Below are 21043 nucleotides of genomic sequence, written 5' to 3'. Positions count from 1 at the left end.
TTTAAATAACGTGCTTGGAGAAACTTCAGGTAGTGTAGTAAAAAGGGACTTTTGACACTTAATTATTTGTTGAATTAATTTAGATGTGAAAGCTTTGGAATGTGGATCTCTGTTGAGGAGAGAATACAGATGGCACGGTTGGGAGGATCTTATTTATACCATTAATGTTTGTGAGTTTAAAACAGAAATAAATGAACTTAACCACTGAATGGGAGGCATTTATTTCATGCATATAATAGTATATATGAATATGGAACAATTAAGAAGGATAATTCATATGAAAATTGTGCTTCGGACGCAACCGATATTAAGTACCACTACTAATAAAATATGGATCATATTTATGAATATGCGGAATCTATTTTTTATTAGTGGACAGTACTCATCACTATAACAGTTTTCAACTCTTATTAGCTTGCTAATCTATTTAGTTCCTTATTAATTTACAAATTTTTATTTCTATATGAAGTTTCACAATGGTCAAGTCATGAAAATATTTTTGTGCACTTAACATATGTATATAGGCAAATCCCGAAATATATGAATGCGTTATGTATTAATATTCTTGATGGGGTTTTCTGGACTGAGTTTATTTTTGGCAGTTATCAATGTGACAAAGAATCTGCACATTTCTTTTGGGTACATAAAACTGAACACAAGCCACAGAATTTTTGACCAGGTTTCCCGATTATTTATATATTTTTGCATGCCAATTTTATATGGGTTTACTCTTTACATGGCTTCGATCAATTGATAGTTTATCTTCCAAAGTTTTCAGCTCTTTATCATAATGTGATACGTGGCAAATTTTTTTGGTGATATCATACTAATTATCTAAATACTGTGGTATTCCTAATATAAACTACTACTTGAATTGATCATTATCTTAGCTTTTGGACAAATTAAGGTGCTCAAATAGAATCTAATTATAAAGTTTTGAATTTTGATGATTTAAAAATATTCCCTACAATATTTATGTTTTTCTAGTCACAGAATCAGAAATATCGATCTTATCTAGACGAATGTTTATTAAAAAATACTAGTAGAAAAACCAAGTAAAATCCACTAATACATTAATGATTTTACTGACATGGTTTCGTCTGTTTTAACATTTAAGTCGTCATGATCTATATATAAAAGAAGCTGATAAGACCAGGACCACACATATTAACGGCAAAAAATTGGATATTTGCGACACTTATAATAGCTTACGGCATCATCTAATTCAATATCATCAATTTCATGCCACCGCATAGCAAGTACTCACAAAACACTATATGTATGTATATATATATATATATATATATAGTATAGATACACACTATATACATTTTATAACGTAATATTATAGACCTAAGAAAACTTAGGCCGTGTTTGGAATTGATCATGTTTTTGTTTTTTACGTTTTGCGAGAAAAAAAAATAAAAATGTTTCTAAAACGGCGTTTGACACAATAAAGATAAAAAATAGAAATTAAAACGATTTTTTAGTTTAGTGTAAAATGAGAGAGAAATGAAAAACAACTTTTAATCATTTTCATTTTTTATTTGCGTTTTCTCCTCTCTCGAGCAGAGAGAGAAAGAGAGACATTAATGGGTTTTTTTTACACCGAAAATAATCTCTTGATAAAACTACCAAACGTATTTTTAAAAATAATTTCTGTCTGAGATTGAAAACGTTTTTATTTTTATTTTTATACAAAAAATAAAATCAGTTTAGAACGAGTTCCAAACACGCCTTTAAACAAAGTACAACTAGAACTCAGTTTTTAGATATGTTCTTGCTTAAATATATATTCGCAAAACTATTTCTTTAGGTCTCGGCTTTACTAGTTTATGTTTATTGATTGGTTCAGATTCTTAATTAGTTGTATTTTTAATTTCTATTATAAAATATTTGAATTGGGGGTTTAATAAAAGATAATTAAGTTGTTCAGAGCGTGCCAATTTAATTAGAATATTCTAAACAATTTCGTTATCAGTTACTCTCTCTTCATTTATAAATATATATATATATATATATATATATTTCATTAAACCATTTCAACAACAATAATCGGCGCTTTACAACATTTTCATACTGCGCACGGCACATTTTAATAGACCCTATTCGCGAAGGTTTTTTTTTTTTTTTTTTTTTTTTTTTCGTTTCGTCAAAATGCAGTTTGGTGCGCATAGTTAAAAGCGTATATGTAAGGATACTACTAATCTTGTAGAGTATTTTGGCTGGCTATTGATTTGTGTTGATTGTCACCACCTATAAATGCGGCCATTGAAGAGAACGTGCAATTTTAATAATACTAAAGTGGAAATTTCTCTTATTAAACAGTCTTATAGTAGCGTTAATTTCTAACCGTAAAATCAGATCAAAATCACATCAGATTAAAAATATATACAAAATAGACAGCTTTTAATATAGATCTAACCTTTAAAAATAGAAAACTACTAATTAGTTCAATTTTTCTAGTCCTAAAGTACATTAAGGCCTCGTTCATTTTACCGATTCAAGTTTTGTTACAATAAAAAGCTCTAAAAAACAGTCATATTTAATTTTTTTACTACAGTAAAAAGCTCTCATATAAAATCATATCTCAACTCAAATTAAAAACTCGAATCAACAAACTAAACGTGCCCTAATTTTCTAAGAATCTCCGTCTTGAGCTAGCTAGGGTGTGGAAGGAACTAACTGATCATAATATCGAATTTTCTTAAAGGTGTGTAGAAAATACCTTTTGGTATTGCATGATGCGAAACCATTAATAAAAAATTGAAACCATATCAAAACTAAAATGCGAATATTTTATGGTTATATATATATAAAGTCTGAAATCTTTTGCACCTACAAAAATATCATCCTGTTTCTCTTCACCTAACCGAATTCATTGTTTTTAGGAACTTATATTTAATTTGCATGAGAAAATATTGGATTTGGGAATTACATAAATATATATATATATATATATATATAAATTATGAATTTGGGAATGATATGTTGTGTGAAAAAGATCAGGTCGATCGTCAACCAAGTATTGTATATGGGTTGCGACTTGCAATTCCAGAGTTAATGGGATTTAGTAGTTAAGAGACTTTTTTTATTTTAATAGGACCAGAAAACATAAATGAGTGACAATTTTTATTTTCAGACGTTAAACTTGTATAAAAAAAACTGTTTATTCTGTATATATTTTTAATTAAATGTAATTTTTATTAAATTTAATTGTCATTAACTGACTCTAGCTACTAAAAAGAAAACCTACCAGAAAAAGTATCTATTAACAATAATAATAAAAAAGATTCTTCTAAAAAATTATACAAGAAAAGTATGAGAGAAAGTGTACAGCTAAATTTTGGTGTGAGATTGTTTGGCGTTTTGCTAGTAATTGAGAAAATATTATTACATATGTCCCGGATATGTGTATTCCAGGCTAGATAGCAACCACACTGACAGCCATGCAAAAATTTAATTTCAAGCGGACAAAATAACACAAGCAACCCCAAAAGCCCCAAAGAATCAGATTTGATTTAATTAATTAGATGTGCAAGATTTTTTTTTTTTTTTTTAAAGAAAAACTTGATTAGACAAACTTTCGGGGAAATGAGTACAGAATAAATTTGATCAATTTGAAAAATCAAAATGGTGGGGGAAGAAAATTAAAAGCAACATTTTTTTTTACATGCATGGTCAGACAAGATTAATTCTCCTAGTCATTTGAGGTCTTTCTTTAGTATGATCCCTTATCTGTCCTTTACAGATAAGGTTAATTTTTTACCGTCAGATCTAATTAAAATTAAATCAGATTAAAAAAAGATGTAAAACATATAATTTTTTATACAAATAAAACCTTTTCAATAATTTATTTACCTACCAAAGAAATATTTAATAAAAGAGAAGGTAAGAACTAGAGAAATTCTCTTTGTCCAGATCGAGTTAAAAAAAGTACATTTTTTTCCCTCTGAACAGTAAAATGTACAGGTTGAAAACCCGGGCAAAATTCTGTGGAGCATACTACGAAATTCCCATATATATTATTTCATGAATTAAATGATCTATCATATTGTATAGTACTAGTGGTTGGAATCAATCATGAGAAACTGTCCCCAACAGTACATTAATTAATTTGTAATTTGTCCTTCGGAGTTCAAATGGTACACAAGCAATTAGATCAACTGTTTAAGTTTATGAATAACTAATAATGAGCAACCCTCGTAATATATACATATATATTTATATGTATGTATGTGTGTGTGTATATATCTATATATATATATATTAAAAAAACCACTGATAAATAATATTTTTGCCGCTACTTGTCTCAGAAGTCAGAATAATGGTCGTATTTTTTTTTTTTTTTTTGGAATGGAAGACGTAGAATTTCTGAGTCAATATTCAAGACAAAAAAAAAGGGCATACTTTGGATAGATATTGAAGTTCTTTAATTATATAATTATAATCATTAAAAACAGAAAAAATAAGAACTAATTAAACAATGAGGTACCTTAATTTACAATCGTAATCTACTGTACAATACAATTACTAGTATCTATTGTGCATTCCCTTTATTTTTGTTGTTGAATAATCCATTGGGCATTACTAATCACAATTAAATCTCAACCCAAAAACTACCAATTCAGGTTTGGTTAAGGCAAATTATAACATGAATACATGTCAATTGTCATGCTAGAAAGTTGGATATTCTATGTATTTAAATATATAGAATATCCTTTAGTTTTGATAAAAGATAATAACAGAGAAAAGGTGGGATACTTCCTTTATTGCTTTCACAAATGTATAACTACTTATTTGTATTATACGTTAAGTAGGAAAATATATGATCAAATTTCTGAGTAGTATCTCTGATTTTTTATATTGTCCAATTTTGAAGACTTTGATATGGCTAAGCACAAGAAATTATTATTATCTTCTCACAATATGCAATATGACTATGATCTTGTGCTCCAAAACTTCAAGTCGGGGTCCACCTAGTTTGAACACAAACACAATTTCCATCATTTTTTTTTTGTTGAAATAAACATCATGAATATTATTACTCAATATCAGCAAGTAGAGCCAATAAACTCTGGCAGAAGGTTAAACACAATTTCCATCACTTTCAGCAGCCTTTTTTTTTAGGATTGAACCAAAAGGCACAAGGTTAAAGAAACTTCACCTCATGATATGTATATATATATATATATATATATATATATATTGTAAAATTTAGAAATAGGAAGAAGAAAGAGTTTGTGAATTTCTGTATATTCACGTCAATGAGCAATTACAAGCATATATACAATTGTTACAAGTGTGAAAACTATAACTCCAGTAATTACAATTGATTCTATAATCACAAAAAAAGGAAAACTAATCCTAAATTGATTTGAGTAATTTCAGAGAATAAAATCAGTAATGTTGGTCAAATATGACAATGAGATTCTTTCTTTTAATACTCCCTCTCAAGATGAAGTGTGGGTGTCGAGAACGCCCAGCTTGCGAACAAGTCTATGAAATGGAACTTGACCTAATGCTTTAGTGAATACAATATATATATATATATTCTTTACTTGAAAGATATTGGTCATTCCTTCCACTAGAAATAGTTTATTCCAACCATGAACCAGAGCCAGTGAAATATTCTTCTGGATTAATTCCATTTTTAGTCTCCAAACAATAACCAAATCTTAATTTACTTCATGAGTTTTTAGAGATATCACAACTGAGAGTGTATGAACTCAATATTGGTCTCAATTTAATCCTTATGTTTAACTGACTGTTAAAATCTTAATTAGAGAAAGGCCTGATTTCTTTCTTAAAAATCGTGTCATAACAATATGTAAAATTACAAAAATAATCTTCATTAAACTATACATGGTCCTCGCGTGCCTTTTTCCATCGAGATTTAAGAGCCAAGGAATATTAATGATTAATTTAGGATCATTGATCAAAATTAGACTTGGCTTATAGTTCATAGACTAAAATTGGAAATAACCCTATTCTTGTAGAAGGATAATAATAATAATAAAGAACCCATCCCATTCAGTGTATATCAGCATTCCTATTTTCAATCTGAATATTGTCCAAGTCTTATGGCTTGTAGATATATGCAAAGGCTTACTTCTGACTTCAATTATAGCAAAAACTATTAAAGTCAATTCATTTAGCGTGTTGGATCTTCCAAGTTAAATTCCACGGACTAATACTTAATCAACCTTATACATAATATATATAGACATTGGTTTGCTCATGTGCATTTCATTACAGTCCAATAATTATCACCTAATTAATCCACACACCCTCTAATGGCCTCGTCTAGCGATAAACCCGAACCCGAACCCGAAATCCAAACTTATACTAGAAGTACTACTAGTTCTCGCCCTGCCAATTGCTTTGGGTGTGATTTGTTTCTTAGGATTTTGTTAATAGGAGCATCAGTGACATGTGTTGTGGTTATGATTTTTGGGAAGCAAACAAAAGAGTTCTACTCAACATATGAAGACTTTGACGGGCCTGTGTATGCTTCTTCCTCGGCCGAATTCACTAACTCACCAGCTTATATGTAAGTCACATATTAATGGAACCTAATAGTAATTGACATGACATAAATTAATAGGGTAAATTATTAAACATTTATTGTCTTTGCTTATCTTGTTTATCAAAATAACTGTCTACCCTCATGAGGAAATAATAATTCATCCTCCGTTATTTGTAAGTTACATAAAAATGGATTAATCTGAAGAAGTTCAAATTCAGTTTTTGTTGACAAAAACTATTGTGCCTAGTACTCTTGGAAAACAACCAAAGCACAAACAACAAGGTATATATATATGAATTGTATCCAATCCGGTCCGAATTAGAGCTATATTTTCTTTAAAATTATATATATTTTCTCTTAAAACATGTATAATATGGGGAGACGCATATAATTTATCTAAACACCTAATATAGATGTTTTTAGAAGAAATATACATATTTTAAAAGGAAATATATATATTTTTAAGAGAATATACATGTGCTGCTCTAATCCAGTATGGATTGGAGACTTCACTTATATGTGTGTGTGTGTGTGTGTTTTTTTTTTTTTTTTCAAACGGTACCTTTGAGATTTAAAAAAAAAAATCCTTATGAACTTAGGGTTTACTCTGATGAAATTTAAAACCTATAAGGGATAGATTCTTATTTTTCAGAAAACAAAATGTTATTTAAAAACAAAACAGTTTTAGTAAATTTTTTTTCTTTTATTAAATGGGACCTTTTTCAGTACGCTAACATATCAGTATGTTAAGTTTTCTGTCCGTCAGATCTACATAAAATGACGTAAAAATTAAAAAGTATACAAAACTAACGGTTAAAAAAACTTAAGGTAGGCATACCATAAAAATTAAAATCTCCCTTATTAAATAGTCTGAGATGGAAATAAAGATGCAATTAAAAAGCCTGCACTTTGCATGTTAATCTTGGTATTGGAGTGATATTTCAGGTCTTTCAACTGTAGTTTGCTTGTTCTGAAAATTTCAGGCTTAGTAAATGTACTTTAGGCTTTGTATATATAGTCAATGCACTGATATTGTTCTGTCACAACTCACAACAAAGATAGGCTGAAAATGAAAGTTAAAGTACCTGCGGCACGTTTGGCAATTCTTAAAATCCAATCATTTCTATTTTGGTTGGACAAAAAACTTAATTATGGTTTTTTATAAAATTTTTATTTCAGTCAAAATCAATAATAAATTAAATGACACTGCTATATAAAGTTCACAATTTTGTAGATTGTAAATCTTAAAAAGTGAATTATATTCAATCAAAAACTTGATTCATTTGGATTAAAAAAAATATAGAAATAGTTAAAAATAGTAATTGTACTATGTATTATTTTAATTTAAATTTTGGTTTCACTCACATCCTTCTAAAATAATTCCTGACTACGCAACTGTGTACATATATACATACACATATTTTTTTTAATATAGTTTGATTTGATTTCCAACAATTTATATAACATATACTTGAATTTATCAAACTGCAGATACTTCATAGTGGCATTATCAGTGGCAGTTGTTTATAGTATTGTCACGGCTCTTGCATCTTTTGCAGCCCTCTTGAAGTCATCGCTCTCAACAATCTTCCTCGTCGTTTTTGCCTTTTTGGACCCGGTAATTAAATAAATCTTCTCTATTTTTAAAAAAGCCAATTTTTGTAAAATATTAATATTACTCAATTGATTACAATATGATAACAGCCTGGTTGTTATACTTTATCAGTACAAGTTTTTTGTGGAACCTATCTCTTGAAATATATATTATATATATATATATATATATATATATATATTACCATTTTATTGTACCTTACTAATTATAAGATCACCATACGTATAAAGCTAAGTAAATATCTAATATCCTCTCTCTTGAAAATTATATATATATATATATATCTTACCATTTTATTGTACCTACTAATTATAAGATCACCATTTGTATAAAAGCTAAGCATGTATCTAATATCCTCGTGGGGATTATAAGATCACCATTTATAAGATTCACATATGGCGGGTCCGTTGACGGTTCCCACCATGTGGGGCCCACTATTTTCTGAGCGTGTATGAGGGTTTTTTTTTTTCCTGAATATATTAAGGCATCGTTCGCATCGTGGATTCGAGTTTTTAATTCGAATTGAGATGTGATATTTTTTGAGAACTTTTAACTGTAGTAAAAAATGTTAGATGTGACTTTTTCTGAGAGTTTTTAACTATAAAAACTTAAAATTAAAAACTCGAATCGATAAAATAAAATAGGCACAGAGTTGTAATATATTCGTGGGGATTAAAAGCAATTTTTTTTTTTTTTTTTTTTATGTATATGTGTATATATGTACGCAGTTGATGCTGGGAGTAGTGGTCTCTGCGGCTGCAACACTAGGCGCTGTGGCATACATAGAACTGAAGGGAAACGAGGATTTGGGGTGGAGAAAAGTGTGCCATGTTTACACCAAGTACTGTAAACATGTTGGAAGCTCTTTTGGGGTCTCCTTGTTCGCCTCTTTTTTGCTTGTTTTCCTTATCTGGATATCCGCTTCTACACTTTACAGAAGAGTCCCCAAAACAAGGTTATAGGGAATAGTATTACACATACTCATATATGTACATATATATATATATATATATGCGTGTGTGTTGGGGACAAGGTTCTAGGGAATAGTATTATACACACACATATATGTACATACATGCATATATATATATATATATGCGTGTGTGTTAGTGCACATGAAAGTTTGTATATTGCTGTGTTTTAGCTCCTCAATATCTTTGGTTTTGTATGTGTAGGCTTTGATGAGTGGATTCACATGCTAAAATGTTTAGCATATGCTAGCTCGTACTACTATCAGTTTCCCTTGTGGATTTGTAGTTATATTTTTTTTTTTTTTTTTTTAGTAAAATTTGTTATCGAATTTTGGTATATGATAATTCTGTAATTTCTGTATATTAAATTGAAACAAAACAAACCAAAAACGACAAAAAAATTTCCGCCAATGGAAACGATTTGGAAAAACGACAAACTCAAACATTAAGAATATTAAAACGACAAAAAAAACAACAACGACAGTTAACGACGGCATGATTAGCAAAAAAAATAAAAAATAAAAAAAATAACGACGGCATAAAATTTAAACACCAAACAAACGACAGCAATGAAATAATGATAGGGGAAAAAATTGAAAAACGACAAGATCTTTACCAATAGCGAGGTAGAAACGACAAAAAGGCAGACATAAAATGCAAGTGAGACATTATATGCCAAAAGCGAGAGAATCTTTTAACGGAAACTTTTTTTATTTAAAATTTTTTAAAAAATATTGTAACAATATTAAAATTATTAATTTAAACGCGCGAATCAAAATAGGGTTATAGTTTTTTAATAAACTCAAAATTTAAGGTATAAATCTATAAATAACCTGTAATTTATAATCTAGAACTACTCGCGGTTTAGTCAATCTTATATAGAAAAGTCTAACACAAACCCCAAGTCCAACAAACAAATGAAGTAGAAGTTTCTTGGAAAAAATTTAGCCTAATTATGTGGCTGAATATGACACGTTTGTTGTTATGTAAATTGAATCGTCGTCGTTCAACCAATGTGGACTATATGTTCATACCCAGATTTTAATAAGGATAAGCTTGATTTCATTATGATTATGTCTTATACGTATGTACAAAGAAGCCCTTTCCTAATTCACGTCAGATATATGTTGATTTTTCTTGAAAGTGCTATATATTCTTACAAGTGGGCGTAAAGAAGATTAAACATTCAAATGTCTCGTGAAGGTTCGTTTGAATATAAAATTTTGACATAGATATAAGGATAAATTACACTTGTCCCCCTTGAATTATTGGCCTTATAACAAAACGCCCCCTAAATTTTAAAAATAATAAAATTTTCCCCCTAAACAGTTAGCCGTTAGCACGCGTTTTTCTTTTCCGCCCACTCGGTTAAATTTTAAATATTAAGTGACACGTGAAAGTCGTTGAGACATTTAATTTTTATTCTATAATGAAATGGCAATTTTGCCCATCTAAGCCCAGCCGCTGACCGGCCAAACCCGACGTTGATTGGGATGGGGGGTTGGCAGGATGTGTGTCAAATCGAAGATCTCGAAGTGAATAACACTTATCCGGGGTCGATTTCTCCAAATGACGTCCGGTACACCGGAAAATGCCCAAAACTCAAAATAGACGGAGGCGGTACATCAAAGCTCCTTCGACACAGATTGGGGAAGTAATCGTGGGGGTTTTGCTCCACTCAGCAAGGGGAATATAATGGTACAACTTGCCGACGAAACGGAGGTCAGATGGCGTTGGAATTCAGTGTGGAGACAAAATGGACTAAAACTTTAATCGATGCTTGCAGGTGAACGGTGGCAAGATCGGTGGTGAGATTCCGGTTCCGAAGGTTTTTGTTGGCGCGCTCCATGGGTGGTCGGCATTTGGTGATGGCCGGAGGCCGGATAGTGGCAGCTCAAAGTGGCAGTGGGGCTTAGTTTTTCACGTGCAAAGAAAGAAGAAAGAGAGAAAAGGAATGAGAGAGAGAGAGAGAAAGGAAGCCAGAATGAGAGGGAGAGAGGGAGAGAAGGGGAGAGAGAAATCGTCATATGTTCATAGTGGTCTTAGGCTAGACTTGGATGAGCAAAATCGTCATTTCATAATAGAATAAAAATTAAATGTCTCAACGACTTCCACGTGTCACTTAACGTTTAAAATTTAACGGAGCGGGCGGAAAAAGGAGACGCGTGCTAATGGTAATTGTTCAGGGAGAAAATTTGTTATTTTAAAAATTTAAGGGGCATTTTATTATAAGGTCAATAGTTCAAGAGGATAAGTGTAATTTATCCTAGATATAATGGAAAAATTCAATCATTTCCATTTTGATAAATGGATCCAAATTAAAGATTAGAGAATAAAGACACTTTTGCATTTTTGCCTCTAATTTGGTTTATGTCTTGCTAACTTTTGGGTCTCAATGAGAACGTGAAAGACTAAAGTCAATAAACACATAATTTATTATGAATTCTTTTAACAGGTCATTGAGCACATAATTTATTGCTGTTGTGTGGACCCATATCTCATTTAGTGTCAACTTCATATCTGAAAAATATGGGAACAGAAATAAAGTTGTTTCTACACGCAATTGATACATAGACTATGAGTTGTTCTTTGCCAAGTTAAAGCATGCATTCACGTTAGTGCATCTTTTTTTGGTTTTTTTTTTTTTTTTTTTTTAATAGGATGTGAGGCATATGACTCCCACTTTATATAAGAAATAAAATCACAAAATTTGACATAATAGACATACTCACGCACCCAATCATTCGAGCTTGCTTGCTTTAGTGGCAATAAGGAAATATCATTAAAGACTTTTTTTTCCCCAACTTGGCTACTGGTCACATATATGCTTATATAAACTTCGGCTTTTCCGTTTGTGGTTTTCCTCTTTTTCTTCCCTAAAAAGTACAATAAACTCATTCTATAGTGAATACCCACAAGGACTAAATCGCCTTTACCCCACCAAAATGCTGTTTTAAGGGGATAGAAAACAAAAGAAAACAAAAACGTAACTTTTGTCACATATAGAAATTATTGTGTAGCATTAAAAAAAAAAAAAAAATTCGCTTATCAGTTGGAACCATCATATTTTTATTAATTTGAATTCTGTTAAATTGTATTATTTTTCTTAATGTGGTATAATTATAATATCATCTAGAGTTCTGTACCGTTCTCCTGCACGATAGAAGGGAATTTCCATACAATAAAAGCTTCTAATCCCACCAAAAGGATCCGGTGAATCAGAATCAGAATTCTAAATAAGCAACTTCATAAGTTTCTCACCAAAAACTAATAGGAACCACAAAAAAATTAATGTTTTCAGATTCACACAGATTTTATCTGCTTCCTTATCTTCTTACATAATATTTAAAAAAACGGCCGAGTCAATGGTTTAGATAGTTATGAAAAACATATCAGCATTCAACAAACACAACTCATCATAGTTTCAAAATTCAAACCATTCACTTTAGCGTAGAGGAAACTCCAACTCATATTTGCATATTTTCGGCCTATTATAGTCACATCAATGGACCACTACATATATAAATATATATATATATATCCTTGTATACAAACACAAATACAACCCAATTCAGATACAGTGATTCTTGCAATTCCTTCACCTTTTTCATATCAGTTCAAGATCAGCCATGGCTTCAACTGAGGAAGTTAAGACTGATACTGAATCCGGCAAAGAAGCTCCGCCACCACAGCCAGTGCTTCCAAGCACTGCAACTAGCTGGTTCAAAGTTGATGTGGTTCTTAGAGTCCTCTTGTTCGCATCAACAGTGACTTCTCTTGTGGTGCTTGTCACCAGCAAGCAATCTATTAGCGGCCGAAAGTTCGGCTTGCCGCCTGGATCGAAAGTCCAGATCAAGTTCAACAATTCGCCGTCCTTCATGTGAGTTGTTTTTTTTTTTTTTGTGTATTTAGGAAAGATTGAGAACATTTTTTTTAATAATATCACCATTCAAATAGATGACTTTGGTTTGTTTGCATCATTTTGCAGATACTTTCTTGTGGCCTTAGCAGTTGCAGGACTTTACAGTATTGTTACTACTCTGGCATCAATTTCTGTTACCCGTAAGCCCCAGTACTCCACAAAGTTCTTGCTCCACTTTGTCTTTTGGGATGTGGTAAAGCTCTCTACTCTCTTAAATGAAACAACAATAACAATAACAATTAAGAAGTGGTGTTGGCGCTACTTTTTCATGTTCCTGTTCTGCAGGAAAACATGTTTAAGCTGATAGATTTTGTTGTGTTTCTGATGCAGCTGATACTGGGGATACTTGCCTCAGCCGTTGGCACCGCTGGAGGTGTCGCCTATGTCGGACTGAAGGGCAATGACGACGTGCAGTGGAAGAAGGTGTGCAATAACTTCGACAAGTTTTGTCGACACATAGGGGCCTCTCTCGCAGTTTCTTTGTGCGCCTCGGTTTTGCTAATCTTTCTTATCTGGCTCAATGTCAACTCCCTCCACAAGAAAATCCCCAAGTAAAGCTTCAAAGGATCGTACATGTATTGAGTTTGTGTGTTGTCTCAGATGATAGTGTTTTGGATCACTTTGTGTGAATCTCCTTGTAAATGTTGTCCCCTTGTGCAGCATATCTTATTCTTGTTTTATCTTGTGCTGTTTGATGTTCATGTATTCTGTAATTGGACTTCATTGATAGTTGTATCAGATTTATTCCAGTGCTAAATGGTTCCAGTTAGCTTTGGGTCTTAACCCTGACGATTCAAGAAAAGTGCAAAAACTTTCGCATTAAAAGTGCAAAATTAGGATGTTTCTTTGCAAGTGCCAGTAGATCACAATTTTTAACTGTCAGATATTCGTCAAGCTCCATTCAGTTATCAAGCTTTGTTTTTAATGCGATATAACTATTAATGTGATCTAATGGTTAATTGTGTCCCATCGGTAGGAATTCCCTACTAAAACTGTAGTAAAGTCAAGGTTGTTAGGACTTTAATTGGCAATTTGTTGGCATTAGTTGTAAAAATTCAAAAACAGATATTTTTGGCAACTGGCGTTTATAGAGAAGATCGGATGTGTTTTTAGTTGCTTGATTGCTTCAAATATGAAATGTTCTTTTCTTGATAGAAATCGGTTTTTGGAAGGAAGTGTCCTAGAAGATTGGGGATTAATAGAAGAAAGGAAGTATCTTAGAAGATTTGTGAGAAATAGAAAGTTATTGCATATCTGAAAACTGAATATAGTTTCTGTCTTTGAAAGTCAACTATTGATCCAAATATGGTAAATTAATAATTGGTGATTTGATTGATATTTGATTGAGTTTCCGCAGTTGTATGATATTTCTCTATCTCCTAGGAATGTGTCCAGATTCGTATATTAGTTTCAGAAAGATTTCAGGATTTAAGAAGATTGATTTTCTGACTGGTTTTGGGATAGCTGACTCTGACAGCTGTGTTGTAGTTCTTGTTTCAACAAGCATCTTCAGTAAATTAATTGAAGAGGTTGTCAAGCTATTCACACTTTGTTTATTTATTCAAAGTATCCCTTGAGTCTTTGCACACTGGGGTGATTAGTTTTTCTAGGTTGTGAGATAGGGGTGAGCACTTGTATTCAAAGAGATGATTTGAGTGTTTTTCGGAAGAAAAACTTAGTTTGAGGGATTCCAATGTTAAAAAGTCGAGGGGATTTCGTTGTTCAAGTTCATTGAGAAATTGCAAGTTCATAGGCGTCTTCTTAGAGATGGAGTCTCAGGTAGATTAAGTCCAATTGAATTGTAAAAGAGTTCTTAGTGGATTATTCATCATCTGGGCGTGGCCTCGCGGAGTAGGTTGTGATCGAACCGCGATATCATTTCTCTCGTGTTTTTTTATTTTGCATCTCTGCATTATTTATATTGTCTTACAAAGTATTAAAAGACTCAAACCGGTACCAACATTTGGTATCAGAGCGGATCACTGACGTGTGTTTCGGTGAGATCCTGTTGTACTGGCTGATTTTGCAAGAATGGATATCATGAGAGAAGGAGGATCGGTGAACAAACCACTATTTCTGGAAGGTGTCAATTACCCCTATTGGAAGACTTGCATGAAAGCTTTCATTAAAGCTATTGATGAGAAAGCATGGCGATTTATCTTAACCGGATGGACTCATCTAACAACTAAAGATGATGAAGGCAATACCGTCCTTAAGCCAGAAGAGGAATGGTCCAACAATGACGACAAGCTAGCAAACAGTAATTCAAAAGCATTGAACGTCATTTTCAATGCTGTGGATGTTAATCAATTCAAATTGATTTCCACATGTGAGTCCACAAAAGAAGCTTGAGATATTCTTCGAACTGCGCATGAAGGTGCGGATGTTGTGAAGGCCTCAAAGCTTCAAATCCTCACAACCCGTTTTGAAAGTTTACAAATGGAGGAGGATGAGTGTATTGCCGATTTCAACTCAAAGTTTTGTGATATTGCTAACGAAGCCTTCGCCCTTGGAGAAAAATATTCTGACGCCAAATTGGTGAAAAAGACCATGAGGTCACTTCCGGCACATTTCGCTTACAAAGTGACGGCCATCGAAGAAGCAAAAAACGTGGAGAAGATGAGACTTGATGAACTCATAGGTAATCTTCAAACCTTTGAGATAAACTTTAAGGATAAAAAGAAAAGTAGAGGAATTGTTCTTCAAGCAGATTATGATGATATGTCCACCAAAGATGAGACTGACGAAGATGAAGACTTGAGTGAGTCTCTTACTTTACTCACCAAAAACATCAATAAAATGTTGAGAAAGATCAACAAGAAAGGGAGATTTGGAGAGAATTCAAAGAACAGAAATTCTCAAAAGAAGAATTTTAACTCTCAACGGTTTGAAGAGAAGAAAAGAAATAAGGGAATACAATGTCGAAAATGTGAAGGATTCATACATGTTCAAGCGGAGTGTGCAAACACTCTCAAGAAGAGAAGCAAGGCTGCTATGGTGTCTACATGGAGTGATAATTCAGATGAAAGTCAAGAGTATACAGATGATCACACCAGCAATTATGTGGCTTTCACTATAAGAAATGAATTCACGGATAAAAATTTGTTTAGCACTGATAATGTTGTTGCAGAGTCTGTTGCAACAGCGTCTGCAACAACCTCTGGCGGAGTTGTTGATGATACAGATTTCGAGGATGAAACTGAAGATGACAGTGACGATGATAACCTAAGTCTTGAGAAGATTCAGGTGGCTTATAAGAAGATGTACAACAAGTGGCTTGTTGTTTGCAAACAAAATAAATCACTTGAAAATGAAGTTGCTGTCTTAACAAAGGAAAGAGATGAGTTGCAGAAGGCTGCAACAAATTATGAAATATTGGTAACAAAGCATCAGAGAAAGGTTGCTGAGACCAGACTCGAATTGGACCAGACTCGAATTGGAGCAAACACCGAAGAATTTAAGGATGCTAAACTTAGGCGCTGCAAAATTGGATCACTTACTCTCATAATAAAAAACTTGTGGTGATCATTCAGGCCATGGCTACAAGGGTCAAGAAATTTCTGGCAAGACTCTCTTTGTGAAAGGAGCCACCAGTACTATGATGCAGTCCTTTCAGAAATCTTAGGTAAGATCAGACAAGAAGTTTGTTGCAAAGGTTGTTGTAACAAGACAAGCAATAGACAGGTTTGTTCCAATCTGTCACTATTGTAATTTATGTGGCCACATTAGACCTAGATGTTACCAATACTTGAATGCTTTAAAAAGATGTACGATCATTAATCCACCAAATTCCGCATTCAAAAGAAGGACACTGAAAGCAAAGATTGATGTGTAAAATAAATTTTCTAGACGTGTGTGGGTAAAGAAATCTGATTTAAGGTATCATGGGGCTTATACTTCTTTTAAAGCATGTACTACTAACTCTGAGTATTGTGGTAATGGTCACTTCAAGCTTTTGATAGGTGATAAAAATAATATGCATGGGAGAATATCATATTCAGGGAAAGTAAGACTCGTAGAGGATTCAGGGATAGCAATTTGCAAAAATCAATGAATTGGAACGTGATTTGCAGGAAAGTGTTGCACAGAGTGTTCCATCGGGTGTTGCAACACTTTCTGCGACATCAATTTCTAGAAGTTTTTTTTTCTTATTTTTATTTTTATTTTGGCTTCTTTTTGTCAAAAAAGGGAGAGAACATTGTACTTTTCTTATAGTTTTTGAATATTTATTGTTAATAGGAACTTGTGTTAGTTTTGCCAAAAAATGCTAAAAGGGGAGATTGTTAGGACTTTAGTTCGCAATTTGTTAGCATTTGTTGTAAAAATTCAAAAACATGTATTTTTGGCAACTAGCGTTTATGGAGAAGATCATATGTGTTTTTGGTTGTTTGATTGCTTCAAATATGGAATATTCTTTTCTTGATAGAAATCAGTTTTTGGAAGGAAGTATCCTAGAAGATTGAGGATTAATAGAAGGAATAAAGTATCCTAGAAGATTTGTGAGAAATGGAAAGTTATTGCATTCTGAAAACTAAATATAGTTTCTGGCTTTGAAAGTCAACTATTGATCCAAATATGGTAACTTGATAATTGGTGATTTGATTGATATTTGATTGAGTTTCCGCAGCTGGATGATCTTTTTCTTTCTCCTAAGAATGTGTCCAAATTCGTATATCAGTTTCGAAAAGATTTTAGGATTTAAGAAGATTGATTTTCGGACTGGTTTTGGGATAGCTGACTCTGATAGTTGTGTTGCAGTTCTTGTTACAACGAAAATCTGCAACAGATTTGGTTCAACGAATTAATTGAAGGGGTTGTCAAGCTATTCACACTTCACATATTTATTCAAAGGAGACGTTTGGCTCATGGATTATAATTATGAGATTAGAACCATTTTTTATTTACGTGTATTGTTTGTGAGAGAAAACACTGTAGCGAACCATGAACCATGATTCAAATCATGGTATGAATCCTCCAACCAAACATTCCCAAAGTGTCCCTTGAGTCTTTGCATACTGAGGTGATTAGTTTTTCTAGGTTGTGAGACAGGGGTGAGCACTTGTATTTAAAGAGATGATTTGAGTATTTTTTGGGAGAAAAACTTAATTGGAGGGATTCTAATGTTAAAAAGTCGAGGGGATCTCGCTGTTCAAGTTCATTGGGAAATTACAAGTTCATAGGCGTCTTCTTAAAAAGAGTCTCGGGTAGATTAAATCCAATTGAATTGTAAAATAGTTCTTGGTGAATTGTTCATCATCTGAGCGTGGCCCCACGGAGTAGGTTGTGACTAAACCACGATACCATATCTCTCATGTTCTTTTATTTTACGTCTCTATATTATTTATACTGTCTTATAAAATATTAAAAAACTTAAATCGGTACCAACAAAAGTATTAAGGAGTTTTTCAGTGCCTAACAAAAGAAACAAGGAGAATTCTTTGACATACCCTATCTGTGAAAGACAGTTCTTAATCGTCAGATCTTTCATCAGATTCCATAAAGTTATAATACAACTTTATATACTCTGGTATCGTTTTTATTTGAATTGACAATTGAAATTTGTCCCTAATTAATATTATTATCAAAATTCACCAAGAAACAAAAGAGGAGAGAGAGGCAAAGAAAGGGCTTATTCCATGTTTTTGGACCATGTCTGAAGTTCAATCCCATATGTCCTAAGACTAGTCTTGATTAATATGAACTATTTGACCAAAGATTGACAGACTTCAAACATATGCATTAGAAATGAAGAATCAGTAAGAAATGCAATAGCAAATCATCAAAAACATATGGTTAAAAGTTACAACTCATGCAATATACAAACAGTTCTTGAGCATACCTTAAACCAGACCGTATCACAAAACTGTTTCCATTCAATAAAGCCTTTTTTTTTTCATTCTAAAGAATAAAGACTTTCAGAACATGACACAAATTTTCTTTACAAAATTGTCTGCTCTCCTAATTCCTGTCCAGCCATTCCTTCCCTCAGCACTCTCTCAAAGAATTCCTCCAAAGTGTCTTTCCCATAACTTGGTGTCTTCTCAGCACTGTACTCTCCAGTCTCAGGATCCAAAACCAGCATACTCTCCGCTGCATAATACCTCCCGATCTTCCCGAACTCAGCGGCGTCTTCCATTGAGGGAAAGATCTTGACAAGGAAATCAAGAACTCCAATACCAAAGTCCATTATCCCAATGGGAACTTTCAAGAACTTTGGCTCTTTCCCCAACAGTCTAAACAGCATTTCACCTTGCTCTAATGGTGTCAAAGCCTTCCCAGGCCCACCAATAGGCAAGACCTTATTAATCTTGTCCTCACCCAACACACAATCAGCAATGAAAGACGCCAAATCCGGCTCACTAATCGGCTTACAAGCGCACAACTTCCCATCCCCAAACATGACATAAGGCTTCCCATCTTTAACCAACTCAACCTGACCCCCCAAGCTCTTGAAGAAAGCAGTTGGCCTCACAATGCTGTAACTGAACCCTCCATTCTCCTCCGCTTCCTTCATCAACTCCGCCTCGAATTTCAGCTTCGCGCACTGGAATTCGAGGAGCGGCTTCTGCACACATATTGCAGACAGCAACACAAAATGTGAGGCCCCAAATTTCTTGCCCGCGACAAGGCTGTTCCTTGTTGCTTCATAGTCTATTTTCCACGAGTCCTTCACACCACCTGTACGGCTAGCTAGACATGACACGACAACATCAATTGGGACACCCAAACTCTCCACAGATTTCTCCAAAGTTTCCAAATTTGTCACATCTGAGAAGCACACATTGGCCCCTCTCAACTCATTCAAAGTCTCTTCCTCGTTTTTTTTCCCTCTAATCCCGCTCTTCTCCCTAGCTATGGCTATGACATTGAACCCTCTACTAACCAACTCATTGACCACAAATTTTCCAATATACCCAGTGGAGCCCACAACCAAAATGTTGACTTCTTTTGGGTTTTTGTTTCTGAATGAAGATGTTTTGGCTGTTTCAACACTTGGGGTTGTTGAAGAAACTGTTATGGGGTTTTGCTTTTCTCTGCCGAACTTATAGAGTTCTGATGAATTGACGATTGAAGATGGAAAGGCGTAGGGAATAGAACTTACCTGGATTTTCTTGATGAATTGTGAAGAGAAACGAGTGAGGAAAAAGCTATGGTGTTTTGCTGAATGGGGATTGAAAACGTGGGAAGAGAAACGTAGAGACATTTTTAAAGAAAATTGTTTCTGGGTTCAAGAAATTGAAGGGCAAGAATGGAGCTTTTATGATTTTTTATGAGTGCGGTCTAGATTGTTTGGTAGAAAAGAAAAGGAAGAAGAAAGTGTAGGAAAATATGAGGCCACAGTTTGGGAGTGTGGTGTGCTGTTCTTCCGTTGGAGTGAGAAAATGATGGGTGGACATGGTCTCTCAATGAGAACTTAAGAGATGACGTGGCAGTTCGTGGATTTTCCTTCAGATTACCGTTTGTACTCCAAGGAAAGTCCACCTTTTTTATTTTTATTTTTTTGCTGAAAAGGACTGAAGGTTTGTTATATTTTGTGAAACCCCCCAAAAGGAAAAAAAATAATAATAACACTTTACTTCTTTCGCTTCTGGCCCTTTGTTGGCATCGTTCATTTCGCTAATTCGAGTTTTGAATTTAAGTTTTATTATAGTAAAAAGCTCTCACAAACAGTCACATCTAACTTTTTTGCTACAGTAAAAATTTCTCACATAAAATCACATCTCAACTCGAATTCTAAATTCGAATCAGCAAAACGAGGCGGCATCTTGGTTTTCACCAGAAAAACGACTAGCAACACATATCAGCAGATTCAGTACCACATCGATTTTCCTCCTTTTTGTCTTTTGATACGCACGCCTTATGCCATTTATGCACATATTTGAAAGTTAATACCAGGAGAATTATCACACAGGTTTTTTTTATTAAAAAAAAAAACTCATTAAAGTCGTGTAGTTCTAAATCATTTCCCAATATAAACTCTTCTACCAGACTACCACAAGCATTCC

General features: G+C 33.3%; 3 protein-coding genes across 3 annotated transcripts; 2 read left to right on the top strand and 1 right to left on the bottom strand.

Annotated features, from left to right (window-relative positions):
* Positions 1 to 6296: 6296 nt before the first annotated feature.
* LOC21391833 (CASP-like protein 1D1) lies at positions 6297 to 9326 on the top strand. The gene is made up of 4 exons (XM_024171196.1): positions 6297 to 6553; positions 8021 to 8147; positions 8873 to 9099; positions 9320 to 9326. Exons 1-4 carry the CDS (start codon positions 6297 to 6299, stop codon positions 9324 to 9326), a joined length of 618 nt encoding a protein of 205 aa, XP_024026964.1.
* A 3343-nt stretch (positions 9327 to 12669) lies between these two features.
* LOC21391832 (CASP-like protein 1D1) lies at positions 12670 to 13834 on the top strand. The gene is made up of 3 exons (XM_010106724.2): positions 12670 to 12995; positions 13104 to 13230; positions 13368 to 13834. Exons 1-3 carry the CDS (start codon positions 12745 to 12747, stop codon positions 13590 to 13592), a joined length of 603 nt encoding a protein of 200 aa, XP_010105026.1. The 5' UTR covers positions 12670 to 12744; the 3' UTR covers positions 13593 to 13834.
* Positions 13835 to 18908: 5074 nt separating this feature from the next.
* On the bottom strand, positions 18909 to 20398 carry LOC21391831 (divinyl chlorophyllide a 8-vinyl-reductase, chloroplastic). Its single transcript, XM_010106723.2, has one exon. The coding sequence runs from the start codon at positions 20239 to 20241 to the stop codon at positions 18976 to 18978; it is 1266 nt and encodes a 421-aa protein (XP_010105025.1). The 5' UTR covers positions 20242 to 20398; the 3' UTR covers positions 18909 to 18975.
* Positions 20399 to 21043: the final 645 nt, after the last annotated feature.

Source organism: Morus notabilis, unplaced genomic scaffold, assembly GCF_000414095.1.
Source record: "Morus notabilis unplaced genomic scaffold, ASM41409v2 Scaffold398, whole genome shotgun sequence".
NCBI classification, from domain to species: domain Eukaryota; kingdom Viridiplantae; phylum Streptophyta; class Magnoliopsida; order Rosales; family Moraceae; genus Morus; species Morus notabilis.
This window is presented reverse-complemented; position numbering and strand designations above follow the sequence as displayed.

Coding starts and splice junctions, on each gene's coding strand:
- LOC21391831 (XM_010106723.2), bottom strand. CDS start 20,241: ATGTCTCTACGTTTCTCTTCCCACGTTTTCAATCCCCATTCAGCAAAA.
- LOC21391832 (XM_010106724.2), top strand. CDS start 12,745: ATGGCTTCAACTGAGGAAGTTAAGACTGATACTGAATCCGGCAAAGAA. Junction 12,996..13,103: donor AACAATTCGCCGTCCTTCAT/GTGAGTTGTTTT, acceptor ATCATTTTGCAG/ATACTTTCTTGTGGCCTTAG. Junction 13,231..13,367: donor ACTTTGTCTTTTGGGATGTG/GTAAAGCTCTCT, acceptor TTTCTGATGCAG/CTGATACTGGGGATACTTGC.
- LOC21391833 (XM_024171196.1), top strand. CDS start 6,297: ATGGCCTCGTCTAGCGATAAACCCGAACCCGAACCCGAAATCCAAACT. Junction 6,554..8,020: donor ACTAACTCACCAGCTTATAT/GTAAGTCACATA, acceptor ATCAAACTGCAG/ATACTTCATAGTGGCATTAT. Junction 8,148..8,872: donor TTTTTGCCTTTTTGGACCCG/GTAATTAAATAA, acceptor ATATGTACGCAG/TTGATGCTGGGAGTAGTGGT.